At 36.6% G+C, this 27,091-nt stretch overlaps 1 protein-coding gene across 2 annotated transcripts in view; it reads right to left on the minus strand.

Moving 5' to 3' along the window:
• ZFAT (zinc finger and AT-hook domain containing) overlaps positions 1-27,091 on the minus strand; it is a 115,011-nt gene that overhangs the window by 5,789 nt on the left and 82,131 nt on the right. For both annotated transcript variants that reach the window (XM_058031447.1, XM_058031439.1), the window contains 7 exons: positions 24,455-24,604; positions 22,449-22,622; positions 19,235-19,323; positions 16,494-16,632; positions 10,122-10,240; positions 8,615-8,741; positions 6,441-6,571 (listed from right to left, as the gene is read on the minus strand). In XM_058031447.1, coding sequence (XP_057887430.1) covers positions 6,441-6,571; positions 8,615-8,741; positions 10,122-10,240; positions 16,494-16,632; positions 19,235-19,323; positions 22,449-22,622; positions 24,455-24,604 — 929 coding nt within the window. The remainder of the gene's footprint in view (positions 1-6,440; positions 6,572-8,614; positions 8,742-10,121; positions 10,241-16,493; positions 16,633-19,234; positions 19,324-22,448; positions 22,623-24,454; positions 24,605-27,091) is intronic.

Raw genomic sequence — 27,091 nt, forward strand, 5'->3', positions numbered from 1 at the left:
CTCTAAGAGGACAGTGATCTTGACTGACATTTTATCTGTCCCTTACAGAGATGAGAACTCCTCAAAGGCTGAGGAAACAAGGCTTCACTGCCCCATTTAAAACTTTCCACTGCTGTTACTGCCACAGGAAGCATCAGACTGCTCTGTGTTCTAAAGCAACTACAAAATTGACAATCAGCATGCACATAACTCCCTGTACTGGCAAATTTTCTAGATTGCCACCAGCAGCCATCACCACATCAGGACCAATCCAAGCAGACTGAAATACAAGATGTGCTGCTGAAGCACAATGCTCAGCAGCCTCTGATGTGACAGCCATGCTAATAATAGGCATTTACTTTTGAAGATGTGCTATGCTATAAAATTCTTTTCTGTGATCTGCTTTGAGCTGATGTATAATCTTTGCTCTGCCTTCCTACTGCTGTCACTTTGAAGAAAGTGACTTACCACGGTAGGTTTTTACTGGAGATCACAGAATAAAAGGATAAAAGCAACTAAAATAAAGGTTGAAGCACATGGAAATCCAATATTTTCTGGTTGTCTTCTGATAGAGATCTGTTTAGTTATTGTAATAGCTGATATACTTATTCTCCAGAACACATTATGTCTAAGTTAAAAAAAGGTTACTGTCCTTTTCAGAAATAGATTTAACCTTTCACTTCAGTCTACAGAAGTAGTAAAAACATCAGTTCTGTCTCATCTTTCTGAGTGGAAGGAAAAGAAAGATAATTCAGCAGCCAACTACTGCACTTTATTGTTAATATTTATGTAGCTTTGGATCAGGACCTGGATTGTATCAGCTATGCCACATGAAAAGAGCAGTTCATGCCCCAAAGGCCTTATAATTTCAGTATCATTTCAGTAGAAAACAAGACAAAGTAAGCAGAGCTAGAAAAAGGGAGGTGAGAGAGAAAAGCATAAATGAGACAGTGGTAGTTCAGTGTGCCAGGCATTGGTGTCAATATACAACAGCCTATTCACAGATAATTGATGCCATCATATTCTTGACAAGTAATTGAGAGAAGACAATGAGGTACAAATTGCTCCTCATTAAAAATCCACACAACTAAGCACAATATGGAAACATTAGAAAATTGTTTGAAAAAAGTAATAAGCAGCTAAATCTTCATGGACTGAGCAAAGGTAGGAGACAAAATCTTTACAGCTAATGAGAAACGGGATTCTAACTGGAAAGGAGTAAAAAATTCAGGAAAGGAAAACAAGATTTTGTTTGATGTGGCATAAAAAGGAACATCAAGTAAACAAGATAAGATAAGGCAATGACAAGAAGAGGAGAGAAAGTAATCTTTGAGGTTTTTTCTGAAAGAATACAAAAGGGGTAAAACAAAAGCTCTGAATGTCAGAAAAAAGATTATCAGAGCTAACTGAAGCATAAAATAATGATGGCTTGGGCAACTATTGTAGCTAAAAGGTTGAAATGAGAAAGCATAGAGGAGTCATCATTCAGAACAAATTTGAACCATTTAGGTATTCACCTGCAGCAAGGCCCAAGAATGTTCCTGAGGAGGAAATCAGCTTTCTGGCTTGAAAAATAGAAAAGACATCCCACAGAGTTGAGAAATAAAGTGAACTTCTGATGAACAAGTGTGCAGAAAGGCTGACATAATCACCTTATAATAATAATGACTAGTGATTAACACAAACTTCTCAGCCACCTTCAGAGTGAGCTATAAGTGATGGTTCTAGAGCACACAAACACAGTGCAGTACCACAGGCCTAAGAAAAAATGAATTAACAGCACATTTGTCCATCACTATGAACACAAGGAAAACCCTAAAAAACGGATCACATGCAACCAAATTTAACTGGTTACTACAGTGCATAGCAATGTAAACCTTTGGTTTGCAATCCAAAATTCTACTGCTCTGTAGCAGTAATCTGATGGAAAAAAAACCTCTCATATTTGGATAGAGAACCATACATGCTTTCAACTCTGCATCAAAGAGATCTGATACAAGAAATAAACTGCATTTATGAAAAAAATAAATTAATTAAATCAGGTAGCATATTGCTGCCATTAAACATTCCTGCTAACAAACACTAGAAATGGAAGAGCAACAACTAGAAGAGAAACTAGAGCTGAGGGACACAGACCAAGAAGAGGAAACACTTTTGACGTTCTGGACAATGCACTGAGGGATTCAGGAACTAAGCTTTTAAGGATATTCTTCATATATTGTGAAACCAAGAATATGCACTTGAATATTGTTTCCTTGGTGAGTTACTTACAGCACTACACACTGAAAGAATCCCCTCTTCAAAAATAACATATTAGGGCTGTTCATTTATGAGGCTGATATTTCCTCACAAGAAACTCAGTATTTAAATCAAACACATGTTTAACTTGGAAGAAACTTTTTAATGGAACAATTAATATCCTTGTCTGATGTACATTCTAACTGAAAGAGGCAACTAAGTAACAAGGCAGTTTGTAGTGAAACACTATCTCTATTCTAGTTAACACACACATTTTGTGTGAAAAACCAATCATTGAGCACAGGCCAGCAGGGACTGTAAATCAAGAGGGGGTGATGCTTGGCATGTAAGCCAGGAAAACAGTCCACCTCTATAAATAATGGATTGAACAGCCTCTTCTAGCAAAATAAACAAAAAACCAAATGAATCAATCTCCACCCTAAGGCACAAGGGCAAAAGTACATCTGTAACAGGACACAGAGAGTGGAATGTGCAGAAAGGGAAGTCTCCTGTTTTACCCTTCCAGTCCCTTCACCTTCCCATGTGCTGTTCCCACCAAACTCCTTTCTCCACAGTCTCTTGCCTGTATTTACCATCCACTGTGAAGAGTATTTCCTGCCTTTTCTAAGCATTTATTAAGCTCTTTCCTAGCTGTTCTTCAAACTCAGCACTCTGTCCTCTCTCCTTTTCTCCACCTTGCTACCTTTTTCACCTTTAAGCAGAGCACAACTCAAATGTCCTGCCATGAAGAAGTATCTTCATCTTTGACAGAGAGATCCAGAGTGGATCCCTAGTAACTGAACAAGGATGGACTTCTCCTGCCATGCTGTGCTCAAACCTTCAAAGGGGATTTTTGCCAGTCAGATCATATTGGTAAAACTTCACATTACTAACTTTTTTTCCTCAGGCATTTAATGAGATATTTATATTACACTCCTTGACAGCTGCATATTTTCAGAGCTCACACAACTGGATTTATCCTAAATTAGAAAAAAAAAAAAAAAACTTTGATAACAGATTAGTATATTGAGTCACAGCAAAATTAAGATAATATCATTTCAGGCTCCAGACAAAACCTTGGAAAGGTTTCATACACGTAACACTAACAGAGCCAACAATGATTCTTATTTACCAAACATAACCCAAGCTAAGCAGGGATATCTTTGCATTTTTGGGGTCTAAAATCATAAGCTGAATCCCAATTCTGGCTGGAATTGGTTACTGTTATGTTGTCAAAGCCTTTTCTTTAATATAATCATTCATATAAACAAGAAATAAAAAGTTTCCTAAGTCAGAGCTGAAATTTTGTTCTAGACATGCAGATCAGGAGCTGTGAAGGACAATGTGATCTTGATTTCACCTCCAATATAATGCGTATTTACAATTTATTGTACTTGCTTTAAGATTACAAGCAGAACAATAATTTAACAGAAGAACCATGGTATCCTTTATGTCCTGTGACCTAGACAATTTTAAAATTACACCAGTTAGACCTAATTAATACACCTCATATCTTCCAAGATGCTGAAAAGGACTTAGGGATAAATACAGAGTTTGTTTCTGAAGGCAAAATTCTTGCATTAACCTGAAGCTCTACAAGCACAGCACACTGAAGGTATGTGAGCACACAGGTTAGGGAACTGCCAAAGCATGAGCATAGCAGCATTACTGAGAGATACAGCTGGATTTATACAAGATTTTAAGGATAAAGTGTAAATGGGAATTTTATGAGTTAAAAGTAAGGAAAAGGACAGCTGTGGGAGAAATAAATTTCCAGGGAGGAAAGGGGAGACAAAAATAGAACACTGTAGTGTAACATTTACAGCAAAAAGAAAAAAATCCTTCTGAAACATTCTAATAGTTTAGAATGAGAAGAAATTTCTTGGTGAAAATAGAGAAATATGAAGTAAACTTGCAAGGGCTAGCTAGAAATGAGATTTGAAAGTAAGAACTGATATAAGAAATGGGTAATGTACGTCCTTAGAGAAAAAGAAAGAAAGAAACAAACAGCATAAAAATCAGGACAACTACAATAAATGTTGTTAAGGAAAGAAAAAATGGACTTGAGCTGCTAAGCAAGGACTCTGTGAGGCCATTAAAGAGCAAGAGTGGAAATTCAGTGACAGGTGATGCTGAGAGACTGCTGACACCCTGAATGAATTCTTTGTCTCACAACCCACAAGAAAAGCTGAAGGTCACAGAAGAAAGTATGGAATACATTTTCCAGTAGAAAAGTGAAATATGAACATATCTAAAGGTCACTTCAAGGTAACAATTAGGAACCTGTGATAATTAAAACCCAACCAAGCCATAGCTACAAATGAGGGATATCCCACGGAAAGCAACTCAGCATTGAAGGAAAAACCTGACAGTTTCTAATAGGGGAGGATTAAAGTCAAGCTAATAGAAAGACTTTTAAAGAGTTCTTTCCCTCAGATTAAAATTGGGTGTGCCTGAAACTCTGGAGCAATTTTCTGGTTGGAAGACAAGAGCTGGAAAGTAACTACAGCTGTATAACAGACCAGACTATGGCAAAAAACCAATTTCTGGAGAAAAATAAAAGAAAAAAGAAAAGAGAAAAACGAAAAGAAAAATTTTACAAACGTAGAAGATGCTAAAGGGATTGGATAGCAGTGCATAAAAAGAAAAGTTAGAAAGAGATTCTGTGCTCTGAGAATTCAATATTTCATTTAATACAGGAGTGGTGCTTGTAAGAGTTTGATATCACTGAGAATCACTGATGTATACAGGGAAAAAGAAGTGATTAAGGCTTAGCAGTCTGCAAACTCAAAAGGCTAGAAATATGGATTGAAAAGTGAAGAAGAAAATTAATTTGGAATAGAAATATTTACTTAGAAAAAGTTACCAGTAAATTCAGAGTGTCCAACAAAGAAGTCAATAGATTTTATGATGACTCAGATATTGATCAGAGTTAATACCTGTATATTTAAACTTTAACACTCAGATATCAAAACATTCTCTAGGCAGCTCTCCTTCAGCAACCACTTTCTCCTATACCTTTAGTACAATAGCCTCAAAAGATTAATTTCTTTAGGGAAGAACTAATTTCAATGATATTGACAAACACCAATTGCTAATACTGCATTCAACCCCCAACAGGTCATCTCTGTAGCACAGCAGGCATGTTGGTAGTGGCTGTACTATAAAAGTTGTTTTGAAACTTGCACATAATTGGACCACGTTGTCTCTTCTCTTTAATGACTGAATTTAGTTGTCAAGTTTGGGTATGTTATTCTACAAAAAAGCCCTAAACTCCTACATAGTTTCTAGTCAAAATACCTGTTAAGTATTGCAAAGGAACATCTGAAAATGCAATGGCTTCAAATTATGCCTTGTTTTTGTGACATTTGGGCAGCAAGCTTAGGAATTATCCAAGTACTTCACACACCATGAACTTCACACTTCTGTAGAACTCTCATGAACTCAATGTTCAAAACACTACAAAAAATGCTGAACTCAAAAGTCAATTTCAGGACTCAGAATAATCAGTTCTGGTTTATTTAAATAAAAAGAGTTATTTTAACTCTTCGGGAAGTTAAAATTTCTCATGTACTTTCCTCACCTGTCAACCACAGGTGCAGAGTGCAGAGACCCCAGTGAATCAGTGGGGAAAGGGATAAGCAAAGAGCTGTGCTGAAAGAGAAGTAACAAGCAGTTTAAAGAACACTGAGAGGAGAATGAAAAATGGAAATTAGCAGACACCTGTGAGGAGGAAATACTGAGCAAAAGCCATGATGTTTGAACCCAACGGGCACCTCAAATTAAAAATTATTTCCTTTGCTTGCTGCACCAAGGACCACCTGAATCTTTCAGATGACAATGGGATTAAGTGTCTGCACAAAATATGTTATTTTATAAAACCTGATAACACCTGCTAAAAAAAAGTTGTATTTTCACACACATATCTACATACAGATATAGGTGTATTTATTAATTCAAAAACTATAAAAACTATAAAACATACAAAACTATATGCACTTTTAGATGTATAAAGATATATGTGCCTACATATAAGATAATATACATGTACATGCTTGGGCATGTAAACACCCATACACACACCACCCAGTGAAAAATCAGGAAAAATTCCTTATGTGTCTTGAATGATCATTTAATTTTTGTCCCTTGCAAAGTAACACCCATTTCACAGAAGACATATGCAAATTGAATGTCTCTGGTTTAGAGAAGAAAGGAGCTCTCACCTGCTTCACCACTGTCACCGTGCCAGGCGCCATGGTAACGACAGAAGCCACTGCGGTGGCATCGTGGGACTCTGAACCCAACTCAATGATCTGCTGCAGGATGTTTACAGCTGCTGGATCCAGTCTTTCACCTTATCAAAAAGACAGCAGCCATAAGATCATCACAGGAGAACAGTTCTGAGGCTGTGTGAATCAAACAGCACTGCCCTGACTTGCAGTGCTGTTGGTACAATTCAAAAAGCTCAATAATGTGACAGATCTATGGCAGGGAAGTATTCACAAAATAAATTTGCCCAGGGAATGCATGAGTCAGCAAGTGCAGCCACACTGATCACTTCTGTGCCTATTTGAAAGAGATCTAAAAGAGTACATTGAATAAAGAAACAACAGCCACAAGTCATAGCAGGAACTGCAAATTAGGAAGCTGCAGGAGTTTAAAAATCCAAATGTGTATTTACCAGACATTCACCTTACACAGAACCTACTTGTATACCTATAACCATAACAGCCATTTGGTATTTTAGAAACCTGTGTTTACCCTCTGTCTGGTCCTCTGCAGTACCCCTCAACCTAAATGAAGTAGTTTTATCACTAAGCTGCTGAAGGAAAAGGTTAATTGCTTGGGAAAACTCATACTGATCACTTTATAAACACTGGATCAGAACATGTCTGTCCTTTTTAAAAAATTCTCTGGTGTGTGCAGCCCTGCCAAAGGAAAGGGATGTTTACAAAAAATCCCAAACAAAATAGTTGTACTCTCACTTTTCACAAAGTGTAAAAGACTTGAATTCAGAAAAATGGTTTTTGTTATGCAGGAATACAAATTCCCACCAATGGCCAACCATTCCCTCATGCCCACTGTCAGCATGAGGGAGACGTCAGACAGGGAAAGAAACTGTCAGGGCCATGTAAAACTGCCTTACATTTGCTTTAATCACTGTCAGAGATAGAAAATGGAATAAATCTAATTTCCTAACTTAAGCTCTTTTAAATTTAGGTTGATACTGTGATAGTATAGGCAGTCTAGGTCAGATAATTTAATTTCAAATAGAAAAGTAGCTATATTTTGTTATTTATGTAAGAAACAAATGTATCTGAGTACTGAAAAAGGTTTGCTTGCTTTGGGGTTTTTTAACTATAAAACTGCCTTTAGACAAGATACTACTGGTTTTATACTAAGAGGGAATATGCTGGAAGAGTACCTGAAGTTGGATGCTCTAAAAAGAAGATTATTCAAAAAATTATAGCTTCATGCTGAAAATTAAGACTACAGTACATTCCATGAAAATATTTATTTTAATTTAGATATGAAGAGGTTTTAAAAAAGTTCTCAAGAAGTTTTCACTTACTCAGAACCTCAACTCATTGAAGTAATATACAGAAACTGGCAGTAATGTAATTTAATTGCAGCATGTTTGGAAAGCCCATAAAAGCTGAGAGTTTTTGACATGTATCTGTATTGTGAACTGTAAAGACTACAATGATAAACAATTGTAAAATGCTGTCTTTTCATAACCAGGGCATTTATTTATATGTATTAAAAAAATTTTAAAAAGCCACCTAGGAACACCTACTCTAGTCTGGTGTTTTTACACTCTCAGAAATCTGGCCTTTTTTTTTTTTCTCCTGGCTTTTGTTATTTATCACTTGGCAGACATTATCTAATACTACTCTTTTCCTTCTCAATCTGATACAGAATAGCTCACTTAATTTTGTGTACCACCAAAATTGAGATTGTTAGTGCTGCCTTGGGAACATGGTAAATGAGCTATTCCACCATGTCACTCCTGCAGTCTTGCTGACTAAAGCCAGAGAGGGAGAAAAATAATAGCCAGAGAATTGTCATTAGATACACACCATCTACTCTGCCAAGATAGCTAATTTCACAGCATATTTAATAATATAGGCAGGAAATTCCACACAGCTAATAATAAAGTGCAAAACAGGCAGTGATAAGTATTAATGACTTCAGGATATAGGAATTCATAATGAATTATAATTTTTAATTTATACTTTAAGAAAATATAACCCCCCCAGAAGTAAGTTCTGGATGACTTAATTAAAAATTTTTAATAGGAGATTACAGGAGGTTGTATATTGTACACTCAAAATAATTTCATTATTTGGAAAAAAAAGGTGTATTTGTGTTCCAACCTAGGAAAAAGGTAACTTACTGTTCTCAGAAGTGTATCTGAGGTTCTGTAATGCAGCCACAGCAGCTTGAGTGCCTTGAACATCTTCTCCAGCCTCTGTGATATGGAGATACTGAGTGGATGCTTCTTCAGAAACCTCAGCAGTTAGCTTGGAAACAAAGCCAAGGCATGAATAATCTCATTTCAATGATTTAACAGCAACAAGGAATGAGTTTGGACAACAAATACTGTAACAAGAGCTATAGTGTGTGAAACAGAATTCAAGAAGAGTGTTAAATGGGAGACAGGATAATCATCCCACAATGTTCTTCTGGATTCTACTTCAAAAGTTGCTTTAAGGATGCAAAGTTATCTTGACCTTATTTTTGTTGCACAGTTATCTTAAACTAACAACAGACTTGTACTGTACCAGAGTTTACCAAAAACCTTTTGAGCAAAATGAATTTATATTGCATATATGCTAAAACACCTCAGAACCTTGAAAAAAATGGCATTTTGTTTCTGCAAAGTTATCCTTTCCATAAACTATGTTTTTTTCAAAACAAGCTGTCAATATATATTCCTGCTCTGATGAGATTCTATTGCAAATTCAGCAACAGAGTCATTCTTGCACCCAGGATGTCCTCTTATTTTTCCAGCTTTGAGCAGCTACAGGCAAAGTGTACAGATAATAATTTGGAATATGGATAAAGGACTTTGAAGGGTTGCATTTTAAAATGCTTGTCCTACTTCTTTGAACAGCTGTCCAAATAGAATCTACTCCAGTGTTTTTCAAAGACTTATCCTGTGTGTGGATACTCAATAAGTGTTAGACAAGACCTGCAGGTCAGCTCTTCCAAATCAGGTACTAGATTTGTGATGGAGCCAGACTGAAATTTAGCAGAAGAGGCCTAAAACAGCTGCAGTTGATTCCTGGCTTTTTCCTCTCACTGGATATCAAAATCAGCCTGCTTGGGCAGTGGAAGACACTCCACTGGCCAACGATAATTTTTTAATAAAAGTGTCTAAATCTATGGTTTTGCCATTGATTCTGCATCTCCAGGATTGAAGCTGAAAACACAGAGCATATCATAGAAGACTTACTCTTCATAACATTATATTTTTTTCAGTTGGTCAATTAAAAAATTCAGTTTTCTAGATTCTAGCCTTCTCTGGACCAAGACATAAGTTTTTTCCGGCAGCTTTGCTCATCTTACAGTTAACACCAGTGAATATTCAGCATATTATAAAATGCAGGAAGTTTTTCAATTTCTCTTTTATTTAATAAAGCTTTCACCCTTTCTGCTGCAAACAGAGGACTAGAAGCCTAAAATGCAAAAATAAGCATTTAGAAGGCTGTTAACCCTACTGTATATTAAAATTTAACATACATAGAAGACCCGCATTCAAGCAAAGATAAGATCCCACAACTTTCTGATCTTATATAAAGTCAGAACCACATTTTTTCACACTTTTTATTTTTATCCTTACTTTTCTCCCCAGAATTTTAAAAAAATTGAGGGTTAAAGCCATTGTTATTTTGCTTTACCTCCCATTTGGTCTCCCCATCATTCTCCACCAGCTTCATTCCATGCTTGTTTTTAAGATGTCTGTTGAACTCCCATTTTGTACCATACACAAAGCTGCAAACAGGACACTTAATGCCACCTACAAGAAAACACAAATAAATTCTTTGAGTTATTTTCATATAAATTCTTTTTCAACACAAGAACAACCTGCTTAATTTGACCCCATGTCAATCAAGCCATGTAACTGTAAAATGTTTTCTTTTAGCCATTTGTCCAATATGAAATATGTTAACATTTAACATACACATCAGTGGCATACTTTAGTAATATTTTTTAAATGTGCCTTCCCTAATATAGCTGTTCTAGTTTTCTCAAGTTTCAAAACAAACATTGTTATTTTTTTTACATTAGCAAAGTAAACAAGGAGGCATTAACAATGCAATATTCTCTTTACTCAAATATCTTTGTTCTTGAGGTTTATGTTAAAAGGAATCTGTAAATAAAGTTTTCTGTCTACAAAATGATGCACAGCAAGAAGTTAGCACAATATTTAATGTGTGAGTGTGCAGCATTACAGGTAAAAATCTAAGCATAATAAAATCATGAGAATCCAATTTTTTATACAAGATTAAAGAGCTTTTACTTCTTTTGCTTATGAAATTTGTTTGGTCAAATGTCAGATCTCACTTGCTTGTAATTATACAAATAAGTATTTCTTTTTTTTCCCCTCTATTGACTTAAGACAATATGAATAACCTGCATGTGATAAATTGTTGCATTAGGTGACCAGAACTCACTGTAACAAATCTAATAGCAGGAACTGAGCTACCACAAGCCTGACTCCACATCATGTTCCAAGGCATCAAACACACTCACAGAAGCTGGATATAAGCCAAGACCCGGATGCACAGTCCTTTATGAACAAGGCAATTAGAAAAAACATCTCATTTTACATTAACGGAGAGCTACCAAATGGTAACCAGGTGAAAAGAAAAATTTTCTCAAAATTTTTATTTTGATAAAACAGAAGGTAACTACATCCAGTCTCTAAGGTGAGAGAGACTTACTTTCAGTGAAACTTTGTGTTACTACACTAACCCTCTTCTTTGCCAGGTCTTTACCAAACTTCACTGTTAGAGCAGATGCTCAATGTTCTATCTTTAAGCAAAACTGAAGCAGTTTGACTAAGGAAACTCAAAACGTTCAGATTAGAATAGATTATATTATCAGTTACAGAAAATGAAATTACACATTAATTTCACACCCATCTGTAGCATTAGAAAAAACACATTGCTGTGGAGCAGTGAACACTTTTCTGCATTACTTTGATATCAAAACTATTGTAACAACACATCAGGTAAATTAAATCTGTAACTTTTGTCATTATGACCTTAATTAAATAACAAGTAATAGAGGCATAGAATTCAACTGGTAATATATAACTCCATATCAGTGACTTGATATGGAAGCTCAAAAAAATTAATTTCTAGATAATTTTTTAGAATAATGGGTAACATACAGAGAGTGTGAATGAATTACACACCTTTACTACTTTCAATAACAAAACTGATACTTGTAACAAAACACTGCAGGCAGATATTACATAGCCCCACAACTTCTTTCCATTGGCATGTGCTCTTTTTTATTTATTGACCTAAAATCTCCACAAGACAATTCCCATTTTCGTATAAAGAGAGCATGTGATGAGAGCTGTAAAACAGAACACTGAGGCCACAACTGGACCCTCATCTATGGCCTGCACAAGCACAAACACAAACCAAAATCTGTCTCTCAGACATGTAAACAAAATGTTTATGGATGGGAGGGAGAATCGAGGAGATTCTCGAGGAGAATCGAGGAGAAAAGAAACAAATTTGGGAAAAATTGTATGGGACTTGACCAGCACAAAGCAAATGAAACTATAAAATAAGCCATCAAATGAGCACATAGACAGGGCCTTGCAGAAAAACTAGTGGGTAATATAGAATATTCTTCCCACCTTTGCAGAATATATCAAATTCTTATGCTATTAGTTTTCCTTTATTACTTTATAATAGTAAAATAAAGGTCAGATCATAGACTTCTACTTAAACAAAGAAACCCACACATACTCTGAAAAATCCCAAGCATTTCTCTGATCCTGGGTGATTCTAATTTCTAACCACAAGCCCAGAAATTAAATACTGCTGTCTATCCTTGGCAATGCAGTTACTCCAATGAACACAGTCCCTCTTCTATGAATCATTCATTTATTTATAAGCTCATTCTAGGAATCTTGGGTACAGTCCAGCAGTCTACATTCATATAAATATTTCCAATTAAGTTTATTTGCAGTGCCTTCAATGCAGTCAAAACCCAACTGAGAGTAGAGGAGATGAGCAAGTGTGAGGCAATTCACTCTGGGCCCAGAAAGTAACTTAGAAAAAGCAGAATACAATACAAATACATATAGACAGCTTTTATTAGATATTAATCTTTGTTCCTTTTCCCTCTCAATTTCTTTTCAAGCCTTTTTTCTTGCTGGTAGTCTCTCCTTTTCCTTTTCATCTATAGTCTCTTCATTTCAAAGGATTTGTTTAATATCAGGCCTGAAAGGTCTTTTTCCTTTATATGAATATATGAATAATTTTCCAAAATTGCTTTTCAGATCTATGAATACAGTAATTGAAACTAAACAGAAGCCTGTCAGACATCAAGGTGCAACTTCTGGCCCAAGCAGTTCAGAAATCCACAGAGTCATTCAAAGATTTGGCTTGGAAGGGACCTTAAAGTTCATCTTGTTCTGTTTCTCTGCCAATTGGCAGGGACACCTTCCACTAGACCAGGTTGCTCAGGACCTCATCCAACCTGGCCTTGAACACTTCCAGGCATGGGACATTCACAATTTATCTGGGTAATTTGTTCCAGTACCTCACAGTAAAAAATCTATTTCTAACATCTATTACCTTGTATGATACCCAGGTGTCATATAAGACAAATATGACTTTCTTGTCACACTGCAGAATATGTCCACAGTAATCTGTTTGTGCTGTGTGAACCAAATACAGAAAACATTCTGATTTTCAAATCAGGAAAACTTTCATTAACTTCAATAGGATTCATGTTTATCACTTCCAAATGCAAATGTCTCCCGCCAGGAACAATTCTCCCCTCAGTGAGATACCAACACACTGAGAAAAATTGATGTTTCTATAGCATGCTAAGGAATCTCTGGCCTTATTTGGAGCCCAGGTGCAAGATACATCTGATGCATCACAGAACAGGAAATTGAGTTGGCAAAGGAAGCTGCATGTGGGAAATCACACCTATTAATATAGCTTTCTTCATTACTGAGCCCTGAGAAGAGACACTGACTTCATAGCTCCTACATGGATTTGATGCCTCATTACTACTCTAAAATGCCTGACTTTTCCACAGGTGAATGTGGAATTCAGGCACAGCACTACTGTCAGCACAGCAAATATAAAGGCTGTGTAAGGAGAGGAAGAGAAAGAAGGATGAAAGCCAGAGATGGAAAGAACAGAAAAGGCTGTTTCTCTTGTGAGGGACCTACAAGGACCATCCAGTCCAACTGCCTGACCAGTTCAGGGGTTACCAAAAGTTAAAACTGTTGTTAAGGGCATTGCCCAAATGCCCCTTAAACAATGACAGCCTTCAGGCATTGATCACCTCACTGGGAAGCCTCTTCCACAGTTTCATCACCCTCTTGTGACCGTGTTCACAGGGGTCTTAGGATGAGGGAAGAGACAAGGATCTGATTCCACGTTTCAGAAGGCTTGATTTATTATTTTATTATATATATATTATATTAAAACTATACTAAAAGAATAGAAGAAAGGATTTCATCAGAAGGCTAGCTGAGAATAGACAAGGAATAGATAACAAAGGCTTGTGGCTCAGACAGAGTGTCCAAGCCAGCTGACTGTGATTGGCCATTAATTAAACAACCAACATGGGCCAATCACAGATCCACCTGCTGCATTCCACAGCAGCAGATAATCATTGTTTACATTTTGTTCCTGAGGCCTCTCAGCTTCTCAGGAGAAAAAAATCCTAAGGAAAGCAATTTTCAGAAAATATGTCTGTGACACCCTCTCAGTAAAGAAATGCTTCCTAATGTCCAGTCTTAGCCTCCCAGGCACAGTTCTGAACCATTCCAACATGTTCCATCACTGGATCCCAAGGAGAAGAGCTCAGCAGCTCCCTCTCCCCTTTACCCCTCAGGAAGCTGTCAGAGAGCAGTGAGATCACCCCTGAGCCTCCTCCAAACCAGACAAGCCCAGAGCCCTCAGGTGCTCCTCACAGGACATCACTTCCAGCCCCATCACCATCCTTGTCACTCTCTGGACACAGTCATGAACCTTCACATCCTCACCTGGTGATCCCAGCCCTGAGCACAGCAGGATAATCCTCTCTTTTCCCTGCTGCTCATGCTGTGTTTAATGGTTTGATGCAGCCCAGGATGGGATTTGCCCTCTGGGCTCACTGCTGGCTCCTGGGGAGCTGCTGCCACCCAGATTATTCCTGTCTGCAGGGCTGATCTTCCCACTCAGACAGGTGCCAGGCATTGCTCCACCCTGGGGGCAGAAGCTGACATTTGACCTTGTTAAATTTCATCCTGTCCCATGTTCCAGTGTGGTGGGAAAAGGATAACCACCACAGGAAAAAGTTAGAAACTCCTCTCTCTCGTCTCTCTCCACTGTCTCCATTTTAAGGGTACTCTTGCATCTCAACAACTTTGCAGTTCTTATGTTTCAGTGGAAAAGAATTACCTTCAGAAATGCATTTATCTGGCTCCCAAAGGGGAAGGAAAGCCTAATCAGTGTAAGATTAATTTTCTTTGTTCCAAACATTGCAAGTATGATCCCTAATTTATACTAGGAGAATTCATTCTCTCATATCTATTCCTAAAAGTAGCTACAGACAAATAATTCCTTGCAGAGCTCAGATATTTGGAAAGTTAAACAAAGCTCCCCATGATGAAGAGTTTTTCCTTCATCTGGGTGACTACAAAATAGAGGCTCTGAGTACTGACCAAGCAAATATTACTTGCTTAAAACAACTGCAGGCTCCCCATGGACTTGTACTGCCTGTGAAAATAATAATAAAACGATACTATATATTCCTACACTGTTATAGATATTTGCTTTGAAAATTATTTGGCTGGGGATTTTTTTTTTGACAAAAGGAAACAAAAAAATGTTATATAAAACCAACACAGACTCAGATTACTTATTGTAGTTATATATTTTCCCCTTATAGAGCAAGTTTAAAGGGAGAATCTACAACTGAGTTCTCTGTGTCATGAGTTCAGTATTTTAGCAAGGATTAATGCCTTCAATAGATAAATGTTATGTGTTAGATTAATGATTTGAAATAGCATTTAGAAACAATGTAACCTTAGAAGAATTACATTTAATTCATTATCTAATACAACGGCATTATTTTAGTCTCTATTCCCTTCAACAAAATTAGAAACTGAAGATTCCAAAAGACGAAACTGTTGGTAGTTTCTACTAAAAAATAGGGAAAACACTTTCTAAAATTACGAGTAACAAAGAAGGAAACTTAATTTTACCAAGAATGAACATATTTTCCACGCAATTTAATACTTAATCTGGCTTTCTCCTCTTCTTGCTCAATGTTCCTCACACCAGGCACTAGAAAACTGAAGGAGCTTTACACCCATAAATGTACCTGACTATAATCAGTTGTTTGCTTTGGTTCATCTGCTTAGTGTGTAACAGCAAAGATACTTATGGGAGTCAGACTAATCCTAAATTAAACTGTGGTGATTTCTGCTTTACTACTAATACATTCTTAGCTTACTTACACAGACAAGGTGTGCTTCCTTTGCCCATAAACCACATTCCGAGCATAACAATTCCTAATCTGTTTTACCTGTACTCTCTTTTCTCCCCAGATTTTTCTAGTGGGGGAATAATTTGCTGCCATTTACTCTTCAGTCTCTTTCCTTATGTTTGCTCAACCTTACATTGAGTTCAACCTTGCAGAATTGTCACAGAAATTTATCAGCAGAATGGTAGAAATTTATCATTCATTTCAACAAGCAGGGATACATTTCAACAGGCAGGGATACTTGACTTACAAAAAGAGACAAACAAGTGTGAATGATAAATGTATGCAACAACAAATAGCACAGTCAAGGTCAAACAAAACTTTGGTTCCCACACCCTTAAAAACCAAGAACAAAGGACACTGAAGGAAGGGTAAAAGGTGGCCATTTCAGAATTACTAAAAAGGAATAATGATTTAACATATAGCACCCAATAAACTGAAGTGCACATACTGCACAGAAGTTTAGCTTCTCACCAAGTTTGCTTCAGAAAAAAACCAAACAAACCAACAAATCTTATTTGGTGGAGACGTACCTTGCTGGATAAGAGCTTCAGCTGCAGGCTCCCCAGAGCCTGCATTGACATACTCTTCATTGGGATGCTTCCTGTTGTAATGCCTCTTCAGGGACCCCGATATGTTGCAGGAATAGTGGCAGTGTGCACAGCGGAAGGGCTGGGGGCAAAAAGGAAAATGTTGGACTGTATTTCCTCACCTCTTCAGGATACTGCGCCAAACTGCAATGTTTTGATCCCAAGAAACCATGCTCATTTCTGGCTTGGGCATCTTTCAATGGAACTCTCGAAAATTCAAAAGAAATTGAAGTACATTACCTAGATTTGGTACTTTTTATTATGGGCAAGACAACAAATACTCTCACTATTATAAGAATATTACCCAGTTTTTGTAATTCAGTAAATTGTATGTTTTCATAATTGATGTTAACAGGTCTGACCATGTGGAGACTCTCTACTATGAAATGACCCAGCTGCTGTGAGCTTTGGTCTAAAAAACAGCAGCAAGACAACTAAAATAACTGAAAGTACAAAATGATTGTACAGCCAATCTAATTTAACTCCTTTCCTTTCCTTTCCTTTCCTTTCCTTTCCTTTCCTTTCCTTTCCTTTCCTTTCCTTTCCTTTCCTTTCCTTTCCTTTCCTTTCCTTTCCTTTCCTTTCCTTTCCTTTCCTTTCCTTTCCTTTCCTTTCCTTTCCTTTCCTTTCCTTTCCTTTCCTTTCCTTTCCTTTCCTTTCCTTTCCTTTCCTATCCTATCCTATCCTATCCCCTTTTCTCATTTCTTTCACCTTTTCCTGGCATTTGCATTTCTCTGACCATTTGGTGAGCTGACTTTGGCAACTAAATTAACTAATTTTTTAAGAACACGTCTCTCTTCAACTGACAGAGAGACAAATTTCTAAAGAAATAAAAATTAAGAAAACAAACATTTGAGCCTAAAGTTAACCTCTGATAGTAACTTTCTGACTGAGATGTGTCACAGTCATAGGGAGCTTGACACAAGCATTAGGTCCTGGTAAAAGCATGCAGATGTTGGCTGAAGTCCTCAGGAAAAAGTCAAGTACCTCAGAATAGGATGGAAAATGTTTCATGCACAGCAGTCCCACCTAAAGCTCCTCAGCAGAAAATGGTTGGCACAGAAATGTTCATCCAGGAGCTGAATTTAAAGCAGGGAAATGTCTGCGGTCAGGGTACATTGATTAGAACACTCTCCTAAGCTCATTGCTCATGATCTTCCTTCAGGTTCCAAACAGCAAAAATAAGGAAGAAAAGTGATGTTCAGACTCCCTTAACCTTATGCTTCAGAGGGTACTGTAAAATTCAGCTACTCAATATTTCAGAGATGGGTACTCTCTTTCTCTTGCTGAAACTGTCATTTTTTAAAGAAAATAAAATGCAGACAGACTGCTGTGCTCTTGCAGCACTCACTTGTGCAAGTCATGCATGTTCCCTGCTCTTGGATAGCAGGATTGCAAATTCATGGAGCTGGGAAATATGATGGATTAAAGGATCATTAGGTCACATAAGTAGTGACATTTCTCTGAGCCTGATAAGCATGAAAACAACTGTCCTAGAAGGAGGCAAATACTTTTTGAACTCCTCTAGACAAATACTCCTGATTGATCTAAGCCAGAGTTCAGTTCTCTTGACAATGTCCTGAATTTCCACTTATGTGTAGGCAGATCCCAAGGTCAGAACCGGCTGCATTTCAAGAACTGCACTGTGAGGGCATTCATCACTTTAGCCATCAAAAAAGGAAAATTATGTATTTTCATTTACAAAAAAATATTTTCAAAAATATAAGTTTGGAGCAAAACCACATACTTAAGACAGAAAAATTGGGTTTTTTTTCAAAATGAAAAATCTCTTTAGATAACTTGCTTTGTCTTCCAAAACTTAAACCATCATTCAAAAGACTGCTTGCCTTGCTGCTTTATAGAACTTGTTAAGAATGCCTGCAGTGTACTCTTTATAGAAGTAAAATGAACTGTTAGATAATGAAAGATGTTACATATGAAAATAGTATCATGTTTTCAATAAGAAATATGTTCACTATTAAGATAAAGCCTCGCATTAAAATGAACGTTTTCTTAAATAAAAAATATTGTATTTTCTGGAAAAGGAACCAGTATAATTCCTATTTACTGAATATAACATTTCACAATACATTACATTAGGACCTATCACACTGAGAACCAATCTGAAATTTAGAAATAAAAACATATTGCCATTTATTAAAATAAACTGTATCTCTAACCTAAATACTTCATAGAAACATGAACATTTTTCAAAGCTCTTCCCAATGCATGTTTCAGACAAATGTTTTAAGGTAAGTGTTTTAAAATTAATTCTCTTCAATTTTCTTCAAGTATATGAACTCATCTGTAGTACAAGAGACTGGAAAATTTGGGAAAAATTTGAATGAACAGTGATAGTGGGGATTTGCTTCCATACCTTCCCAGGACTTTTTAAGGTACATATTAGATTCACTTACTCAAGGACTGATAATCAAACCCAAAAAATTTGTTTCATATTGCAAAATATAGATATTTTTGTCAAGTAAAACTACTAATTACAAATCGGTCACAAATAAAATAACCCTATCTCAAAAGTCTGAATATAAGGTCAAAATTTCCACAATATTAAAATGTTTATATACTGTTAATTGTCATCAAACAAGAAAATGTGCAGTTTTATTACTGTTATCTAAAGTTCTGTGTATTTCCTAATCACTTTAAGCATGATTTATATGTGTTCTTACCTTGAAAGAGACGTGTTGTTCCATATGACGTAGGAGCTGTGGTTTCTGGGCAGCTGTATAGTCACAAACTGTGCATTTAAACTGCTTTCCTGCAATGGGAACAGCAAATGGAATAATTCTTTTTCTATTTAAGTTCAGAAAACTACTGATTCTATTTCCTTATTAAGATAAATTCCCAAATGCTAAGAACGAACAATGAACAACACGAGAAGTCTGGCGCTTGCTCTGCAAAATTTTGGTTAAATAGAGCTAAGAGCAGAATAAGGGAGAAAAAAAGGCTTGAGTGCAATCTTTAAATTATAAGTATTAAATGCTCTGGATTCTCCTGGGATAGTCACTTGGGAAAGAAGAAAAAGAATTGTTATAGTGCACCCTAAATGGAAGAAGGAAATCCATTATTTACAACTGCAGGCACAGCTACTTTGCTGTTTGTAAAGCACACTCGGAAATCCTCAAAACACCAATGTTTGATCTTGTTCACATGGGTTTAGTTATTTCTGTCTCCAGCACTGAATTGTTATGATTCAAATACATTTTCCCCTCAAAGCAGTCTCTCTTACTAATCTATTTTTCCCCTTATGATTTAAATGAACACAATTTCCTTCCTTTTATTCTCTGGGTTTCACACTCTCTTTCTCCTACCTACAGCCAAATTACAAAGTGCATTAAATACTGAAGGAACTTCATTCCTGAATTAAATGTGCTCAGCTGGCAAATTGTATTTGAATGATGTGGAAAAAGGATGCTAAAAACTATTCCAAAAGTAAAAGAATCAAAAGGTAAAGCAGAAGTAGAATAGACAATGTTCTGTATAATCACAAAGAGATGAGGTTTCTTAGATTCCAGATGCTGATGAAAAAGGTAAAAGCATTTTATATCAAGTGTGAAAGTTTCTATAAAACACAGCTAAGAAGCACCTTCTGGTATCTAAATAAAATAATGAAAATCAGCCTTTCTGGTTTACTTCTACCCACAAGCAGTAATGACCCTGGAATACAGAACTGCTTGTTATCATGTCACTCTTGAGAAGTCTGTCTTCTGGAAAAGCATAAATCAGACACAAAACTACTTTATATTCCATGACTTAAATTGACCTTGCAGGGCTCTGATATTTGAACAAAAATTGCTTGGATTCATAAGTCAGGAGGACAAGACTCATAAACAGTGAAACAGCTTTCAAATTCACTTATTTGTGAAATAACTGAAGAACCCTAGATGTGTGCTGCTAAGACCTTCTGCAGTGCTGTCACTACAGTAAGGGACACTGGGCAAAGAGAAACTGTCACTCAGAATGCTGAGCGTCCCCTGACAAACCACATTCCTGGTGACAAATGTCCTTTTTCACAAGAGTTTGAAATGCATGAAAAGTTTGCTGGGGTGAACTTAGTGAGGAAAATTACTTAAGACTCCACAGACAGTGAGATCCTGCTTCCACTGGAGACAGTGGTCAAACTCACCTTCCAAAGGTACTGGGAATTTCCCGGAACAGTTTTGGAAGTGTGAAAAGCAAAGCAAAAGAGCCTTAGTCTTGGATTTATTTGTACCAGTCAAAGATGGAATCTTAACAAAAAGGAACACAGAGTCATAGAATGGTTTGGGTTGGAAGGTCATCTTGTTCCAGCCCCCATCACCCTGTGATGGGCTGGGACACTTTCCACTAGAAGTCGCTGGAGTTATCCAGAAGATGATGAATTTGAAGCCAAATAAAGAAGGCTCCTGGTAATAGCAATGCCTCCACAGCCAAGGTTTCAGCCTGACCTAGCAGTAACTTCTAAAAGAACACAGGTCCTCACATGGATTTGAATGGTTAAAGATAACTTCACACTTTTAAACACAATCCAGACATGGCTAGGTCCTGCTCAACTATACTGCTGTTCTTAACAACACTGAATTTCAAACCAGGCTCAGATGAATTGCATTAGTGACTTATACACACATAGATTTGTTCAAGAAATCCAAGTAACACACATTTGAAAACAAATTCAACTTTCATTGCTGAATTTCCCTATTTCATCATGCCAGATGGTGAAAACAAAACAGAAAGGTTTTGAAACGAAACCCCATGAAGTGATTTTTTTTTTTACAGGGCCATAGAAAGAGACTTTTTTATTTTTCTTTATAGACTGATGATTCTTGAAATTTTCTTTTCATCCAAATACAACAACTTGCCTCCTTCTCCTAGCAAGAAATCAGCTGAGGTTTGCATTTGATAAGTAAAATCTTGATTCTGACACATGAAGCTTAGATGCATATGCCAGACCTACTTGGTACTGATCAAGTTACTTCAAAATACTGGAAAGTACTTTGTGAATAACAAATGATTTACCAACACATAGCATTTCTACAATAACTTTGGTAATAAAACAATAACTATAATCTTCTTGTAAGATGTAGCATATTGGTGTAAAAAGGATTGTTTCTTCCACTTGAACACACAGACACAAGCATTAAAAAATATCTCTGACACAGAAACCTTAAATATATTCTAAAAATGTAACAGATCATTGTGTGCTTTCTCTGAAGATGTAATTTGAAAAAAAAAAAGAATCTAAATTAAATGGTCAATAAAAAGTGGAATGAGGTTTCACACAATTGCATGAGTAACAAAAATCAAGCTACTAAGTCATAATGAAGGTCTGTACAACTTATTCTGCTCAATAATTTACTTCAGTGTGATAATCACAGAAAAATAAAGTACTGTTGTGCTCTAAACTTTTATATAAAAAATTGGATACTTTTCTGGATGCGCATCTTGCTTTTTTCAGTTATCATCACAGAAATGATAAAACTGCAGGGCAAATGAGGTGCTGAGTGTGAGACAGTGCCCAGGTTTGCCACTGGCTGATCAGACCAGGATCCTAATAATATTCTCATAGAATAAAACAGTGAGAGATTTAACAGTAAGAGACAGAACTACTGGCAATTTCAAATTTCTATTAAAATATACAATTCCCTGTTAGAACAAGGAAGGCATATAAAGCCAATATGAATTTCAGAGAAACCTAATATTTCAGAGACAGCTGTCTTTCACAGAAATTAATTTCACAAAGTTTTGAATTATTTCCCAAATGGTGTCTCCTGGGAATAAAAAAAATCTGCAAATCACACTGAAGTGTTCAACTGAAAAGCATTTGTTAATAAGGCCTGTGGTACAGCCAATATTTATTGTCCTAAAATAGATTTAATAAATAGATAATAAATTTAATGCACTTACCATCAGCAGTATGAAGGAGTTTATGGCTCTTCAAAGTGCCTTTTGATTTGAACTTTTTCCCACACATATCACAAAGGTGAGTTTTCTCTGTGCTGTGACGATTCATGTGAGCTTTCAAGTTGCTCTTGCTCCGAGTGGCGTACTCACAGAGGGAACATTTGAAGGGTTTCACACCTAAAAATGAAATAAATACACCCTGAAACAACCAGGCTGTGCCTTTCCAGGCTGGACATTTGCTTGAAAGAAATTTCAGATCATGTGAGCAACATGGACAAAGAGAAACACTTCAGAATTTGGATGCCTACAAATAAGAAATTTCATTTAGAGCTTCTGTGTAAATGATGCTGAGCTCATGACAGCATCACTTAACTTGCTCAGAGAAAGGAGGAGTTCTTTCACAATTGAATATTGCCCCACTGAAGCCAAGTACTGAGTTTGGCCAGGAAAATATTGATATTTGGGCCTTGCTAAACCTACCCTCCCTTTAGAAGTAAAATCCAGGCTGCCTGTGTTTATGCCAAGCTTGTGTACATGTCTCCCTCCAGAAGTCTTCAGGTAACTCCCATTCTCTGTTTACTACAACCAACAGTGAGGAAATCTGTTGTAAGGAGGACTGCTCCATTAGGCAGTTAACATGAAAGCAGAAGTTAAATGTGCAAGCTGTGTTTTATGGTTAATTAGTGCCATTTGCTAATGGTTCAGGCAGATACAAGCACTTAAAACTTCTCTTCCCTCAAACTGTCCAAAGCATACAGAGAAATACCCAGTGGGTCATTTAACAGAAGATCTACAAGAACAAAGTAAATCCTTCAAAGAAAAGCTGAATAAATCTGAATTGGCAGAGTAGTTCAACAGTTTCATGAGGGTCTGCACATTTTAAATTGATACTCATGACCTTAAAATTAGATTTACAAGCATGAAGAATTACAGTCTGCTTTAAGCAGACTAGATTGCACACTTTGATTTGGGAAGAGATTTCTATTTACCTCTTTCTCCTGCCAGGTTGATGGCATGGGTTCCCAGTTCCAGTCAGAATAAAAGAACTTTGTCTATGGAATACACAAGGAATTTCTCTAACCTACATTCTGCCTTACCTAAACTCCTTAAAGGAGGAAAGGCCACTGGAGAGGAGCCCTGCTCTGGTACACAAGCAGGAAAACTCAGAGTTAGATCAGTCAAACAAACACGCTGAACTACCTATATGGGAACACTTTGGAAACAAGGTATCAGCTTGAGAGCACCCCTCTCATGCACAGGGATGGCTGAAGAACCTAAAATCACAGGCAATCTGTTCCACAGATTACTAATGGGACAAAAAACCATGTAAGCTGTCTTCAACCTTTTATAAAATACACAGACTGGGTAGACACAAGATTTCACTGTCTAAAGATTTTAAATTCAAGGCACTTTTAACCCATGTGTTGCCATATTACTGGAATTTCTCTCTAAAAATGTCATAAATATGATGAGCATTGTCTTAGGGGATTTGATCACTGTCTGTGTCAATGGCAGCTAGCTGCCATGCTCTGCAGGATTTATTTAAAATATTCACAGAAAGTTATGTATACATCAAAGCAACTGGATTTCAATTGGTTTACTAACAGATTTCCAGATCAAGGACTTTTGGACAAAAGTAAAAGGAACAGCAGAGACTCATAGGAAGATACAGAAAATTACTTGTTTCAAAATACTGAGCATGTATTTAACTTACTCCTCCTTACTCACATAGAATACTTTATAGATGTTTATGAATGTGTTCTGGAAAAAAATTGCATTAGAATTTTAATAATTTTTATAAAATATTTAAACTGTCTGTTAATGTCCTGAGTGTGAAGTTCCATATGTGATCCAGAGTCCATTAAACTGATTAATTAACCTCCAATGCAGCCTGAAGTTTTGCATTTGAGTATAGAAATAAACTTGAATCTGGCTTTTTTTATGTCAGGCTAAGCTTCAGTGGAATATGAACTCATTATATGCCCAAAAGCTTAAAAGCAGAGTTTTACCTTCATGAGCCCAAATATGACGCTGAAGGTCTGATCCATTCTTCATAAAATAAAAATCACAGTGGGGACATTTCACAGCTCGTTTTCCAATGAGTCCTTTCAGCTGAACTCTTCTGCCAAGAATCTCAGAAATAGTAGTCATTGAAACCTCTGAGAGAAATGCAAAAAGTAGTAAGAACCAGAAGGACATGAGACAATTTATTTTGTAAGTTATATTGAAGAGCCAGATCCTGATTCGGTCCAACTTTTAAAAGTTGTATTTCCCTTACTCCCACTCAAAACTGACTTAAGCAAAGAGCACAAGGACCTTCTTTTTCTTTAGGCCTTCTAGGATGCTCTGTCCTTTCTCTCCTGATCTGTGAACTCACTGTCCTCACTGCTGCCTGTTTAAAAAAAAATAAATTAATATTTTAAATATAAAAAAACTTGCTTGGGCCACTGGCACAAAAGATCATTTTATTACTGTGACCCTTCCCCATAAGTTAAATTGGGAATTTTTTCTTTAATATTTTCAAAAGCTTTATTCATGATTTCACCCCAGATTTCCAGATGTCAAGGATCTGAAGACAATTCACTTCAGCCACAGCTACAATAGTCAGAACTCTGATAATCAGGCACTTTAAAGGGAAAACCAGGCTCATGGAATAAATGTGACTGGAAGGGACCTCTAAGGTCACCTACTCCAAGCACAGTCAACTTTGCACAGTCAACAGTTCCATTTTCAAAGTTACATCAAGTTGCTTGGGGTCATATCCATCCATGTCCAAGGATGCAGATTCTACAGCCTCTCTTGGCCCATTGCAGTGTTTAACCATCTTTACAGTCAAAACCGTTTTCCCAGTTCTAGTCAGAATCTTCTTGTTTCAACTGACATCTCTTCACTGTAGAGCTCCAAGAAAAATCTCCCTCTGTCTTCTTTTTAATTAGATTGCTGAAGACAGCAATTAAGATTCCTCTCCTGGCCTTTTTTTATTCAAGCTAGACACACTCAATTCTGTGTATCTCCTTCATATGAGATAATGTTTTGGTTGTCACAGTGAAAAAGTTCAAAATAATGAAGTCTAAATTAAAGTGGCCTAGACACATAATGAAAACACTGCCAGATGCTTTTAAAAATAAATCAAATTGCTCAATGCACGTCAGATGAATGAAATGCTATCTCTTGACTTAATGAAAGTACAACACTCATGCAATCTAAACCTTAAGACATGAAAGTTGATGACATATTATGCCCCAAATCTTATAAACTTGAAAGTTCCTGTCTAAACTTCAATTTTTACCAAAAATCACCTTTTCTCCTGATGATCGGTCCCAGAATGGAATCACAAAAATCCTGCCTGAACTCATATGCACAGGGAAAATAACCTCAAAAGGTAACTATAAAAGCCCATGAACTGAGCAGAGATAAGTTCTAAGGTACCAAAAAAAAAGAAAAATACAGCCATAAGTCTGAACCCTCATTCTGCCTTTCATGGCTTAGATCCTTCATTCATGACTGCAGGCTAGGATGTCTGCTCAGTGGGGAGCTATGGAAGCTGATGCCTCTCATGTCTCAGAACTATTGAGAAATATATTAAATCAGACAGTGGATGAAAGGTAGATAATTCTGAGAGCTGGGACCAGAACCCAAGACTCCTTCTTCACTGCTGCGTACAAAAATCATTGGGCAATAAAGCCAAGCTCTCTTAGCCCTTTGGTTTGAAATACTGCTCTGCCAAAGTCTATGGAGATTTTTGTCTCACTGCCTTCATGGGACCAAAATTCAACTCCCCTGCAAATACAGAATAGGAAAGACTACTTTTTCATACTTTCTACTTGATGAAACAGAAGAGACAAGGGAGCAGGGCATGCAGAATGATACTAAGAAAGGAAGAAGAGGGGGAGTTCTAGAATATTTTAATGATAAATATGAAAGTGCTTCAGTTTAAATTAATTTTTGATATGTCACGTTAAAATTCATCTTAAACAGTACTCGTCTTTCCTTTCATCTTCATTAATTTTAATTTATATTTTTGAAAACAACTGCACTCATGCCACTGCAGTATTTAATAGCTTATACCATCAGACCCCTCACATTTATATGGCCTGTAATTAAGTGTGGTGTACAAATAAAGGATGTCTTCCTGATTACAAGGAGAAAATTCACAGAAATAAAAAAGATTTGTGCATTAATTCTCCTCAATATATTAAAACAGGCTTGTTGCATAACTGTTGCATAGGCATATCTTAGATGTAGTATTTCTTTAGTGCCAGAGATACATCTAATAAATCTGCTATTCTGCCTTTAAGCTCTATTCGCCCATGATACAAGAATGAGAAATGAAAACACAAAATAATAGTGTAGATTTTCTTTCTGAACCTTACTTCTATTGTAAGAGTTTAAAAGACCCACTTGAATTAAAAAAATAAAATTACATTATAATTTTTTTAGAGAGATTCAGATACCAAATGAATTGTTCAGGAGTATTTATAAATCGACAAGTTTAGTACTTCAGGGCTCCAGAGTTAACTGGTATTTCATACATAGCACACAGTGATCATTCAGCAGTCAGTGGACAAGAACAGACTAATGACAACATGGAAGGGCACAGAACATCATTGTCCTGCCAGTTCTCAGCTCCTGCTATTCAGGAATAT

This window comes from Melospiza georgiana, chromosome 1, assembly GCF_028018845.1.
Source record: "Melospiza georgiana isolate bMelGeo1 chromosome 1, bMelGeo1.pri, whole genome shotgun sequence".
NCBI lineage: Eukaryota > Metazoa > Chordata > Aves > Passeriformes > Passerellidae > Melospiza > Melospiza georgiana.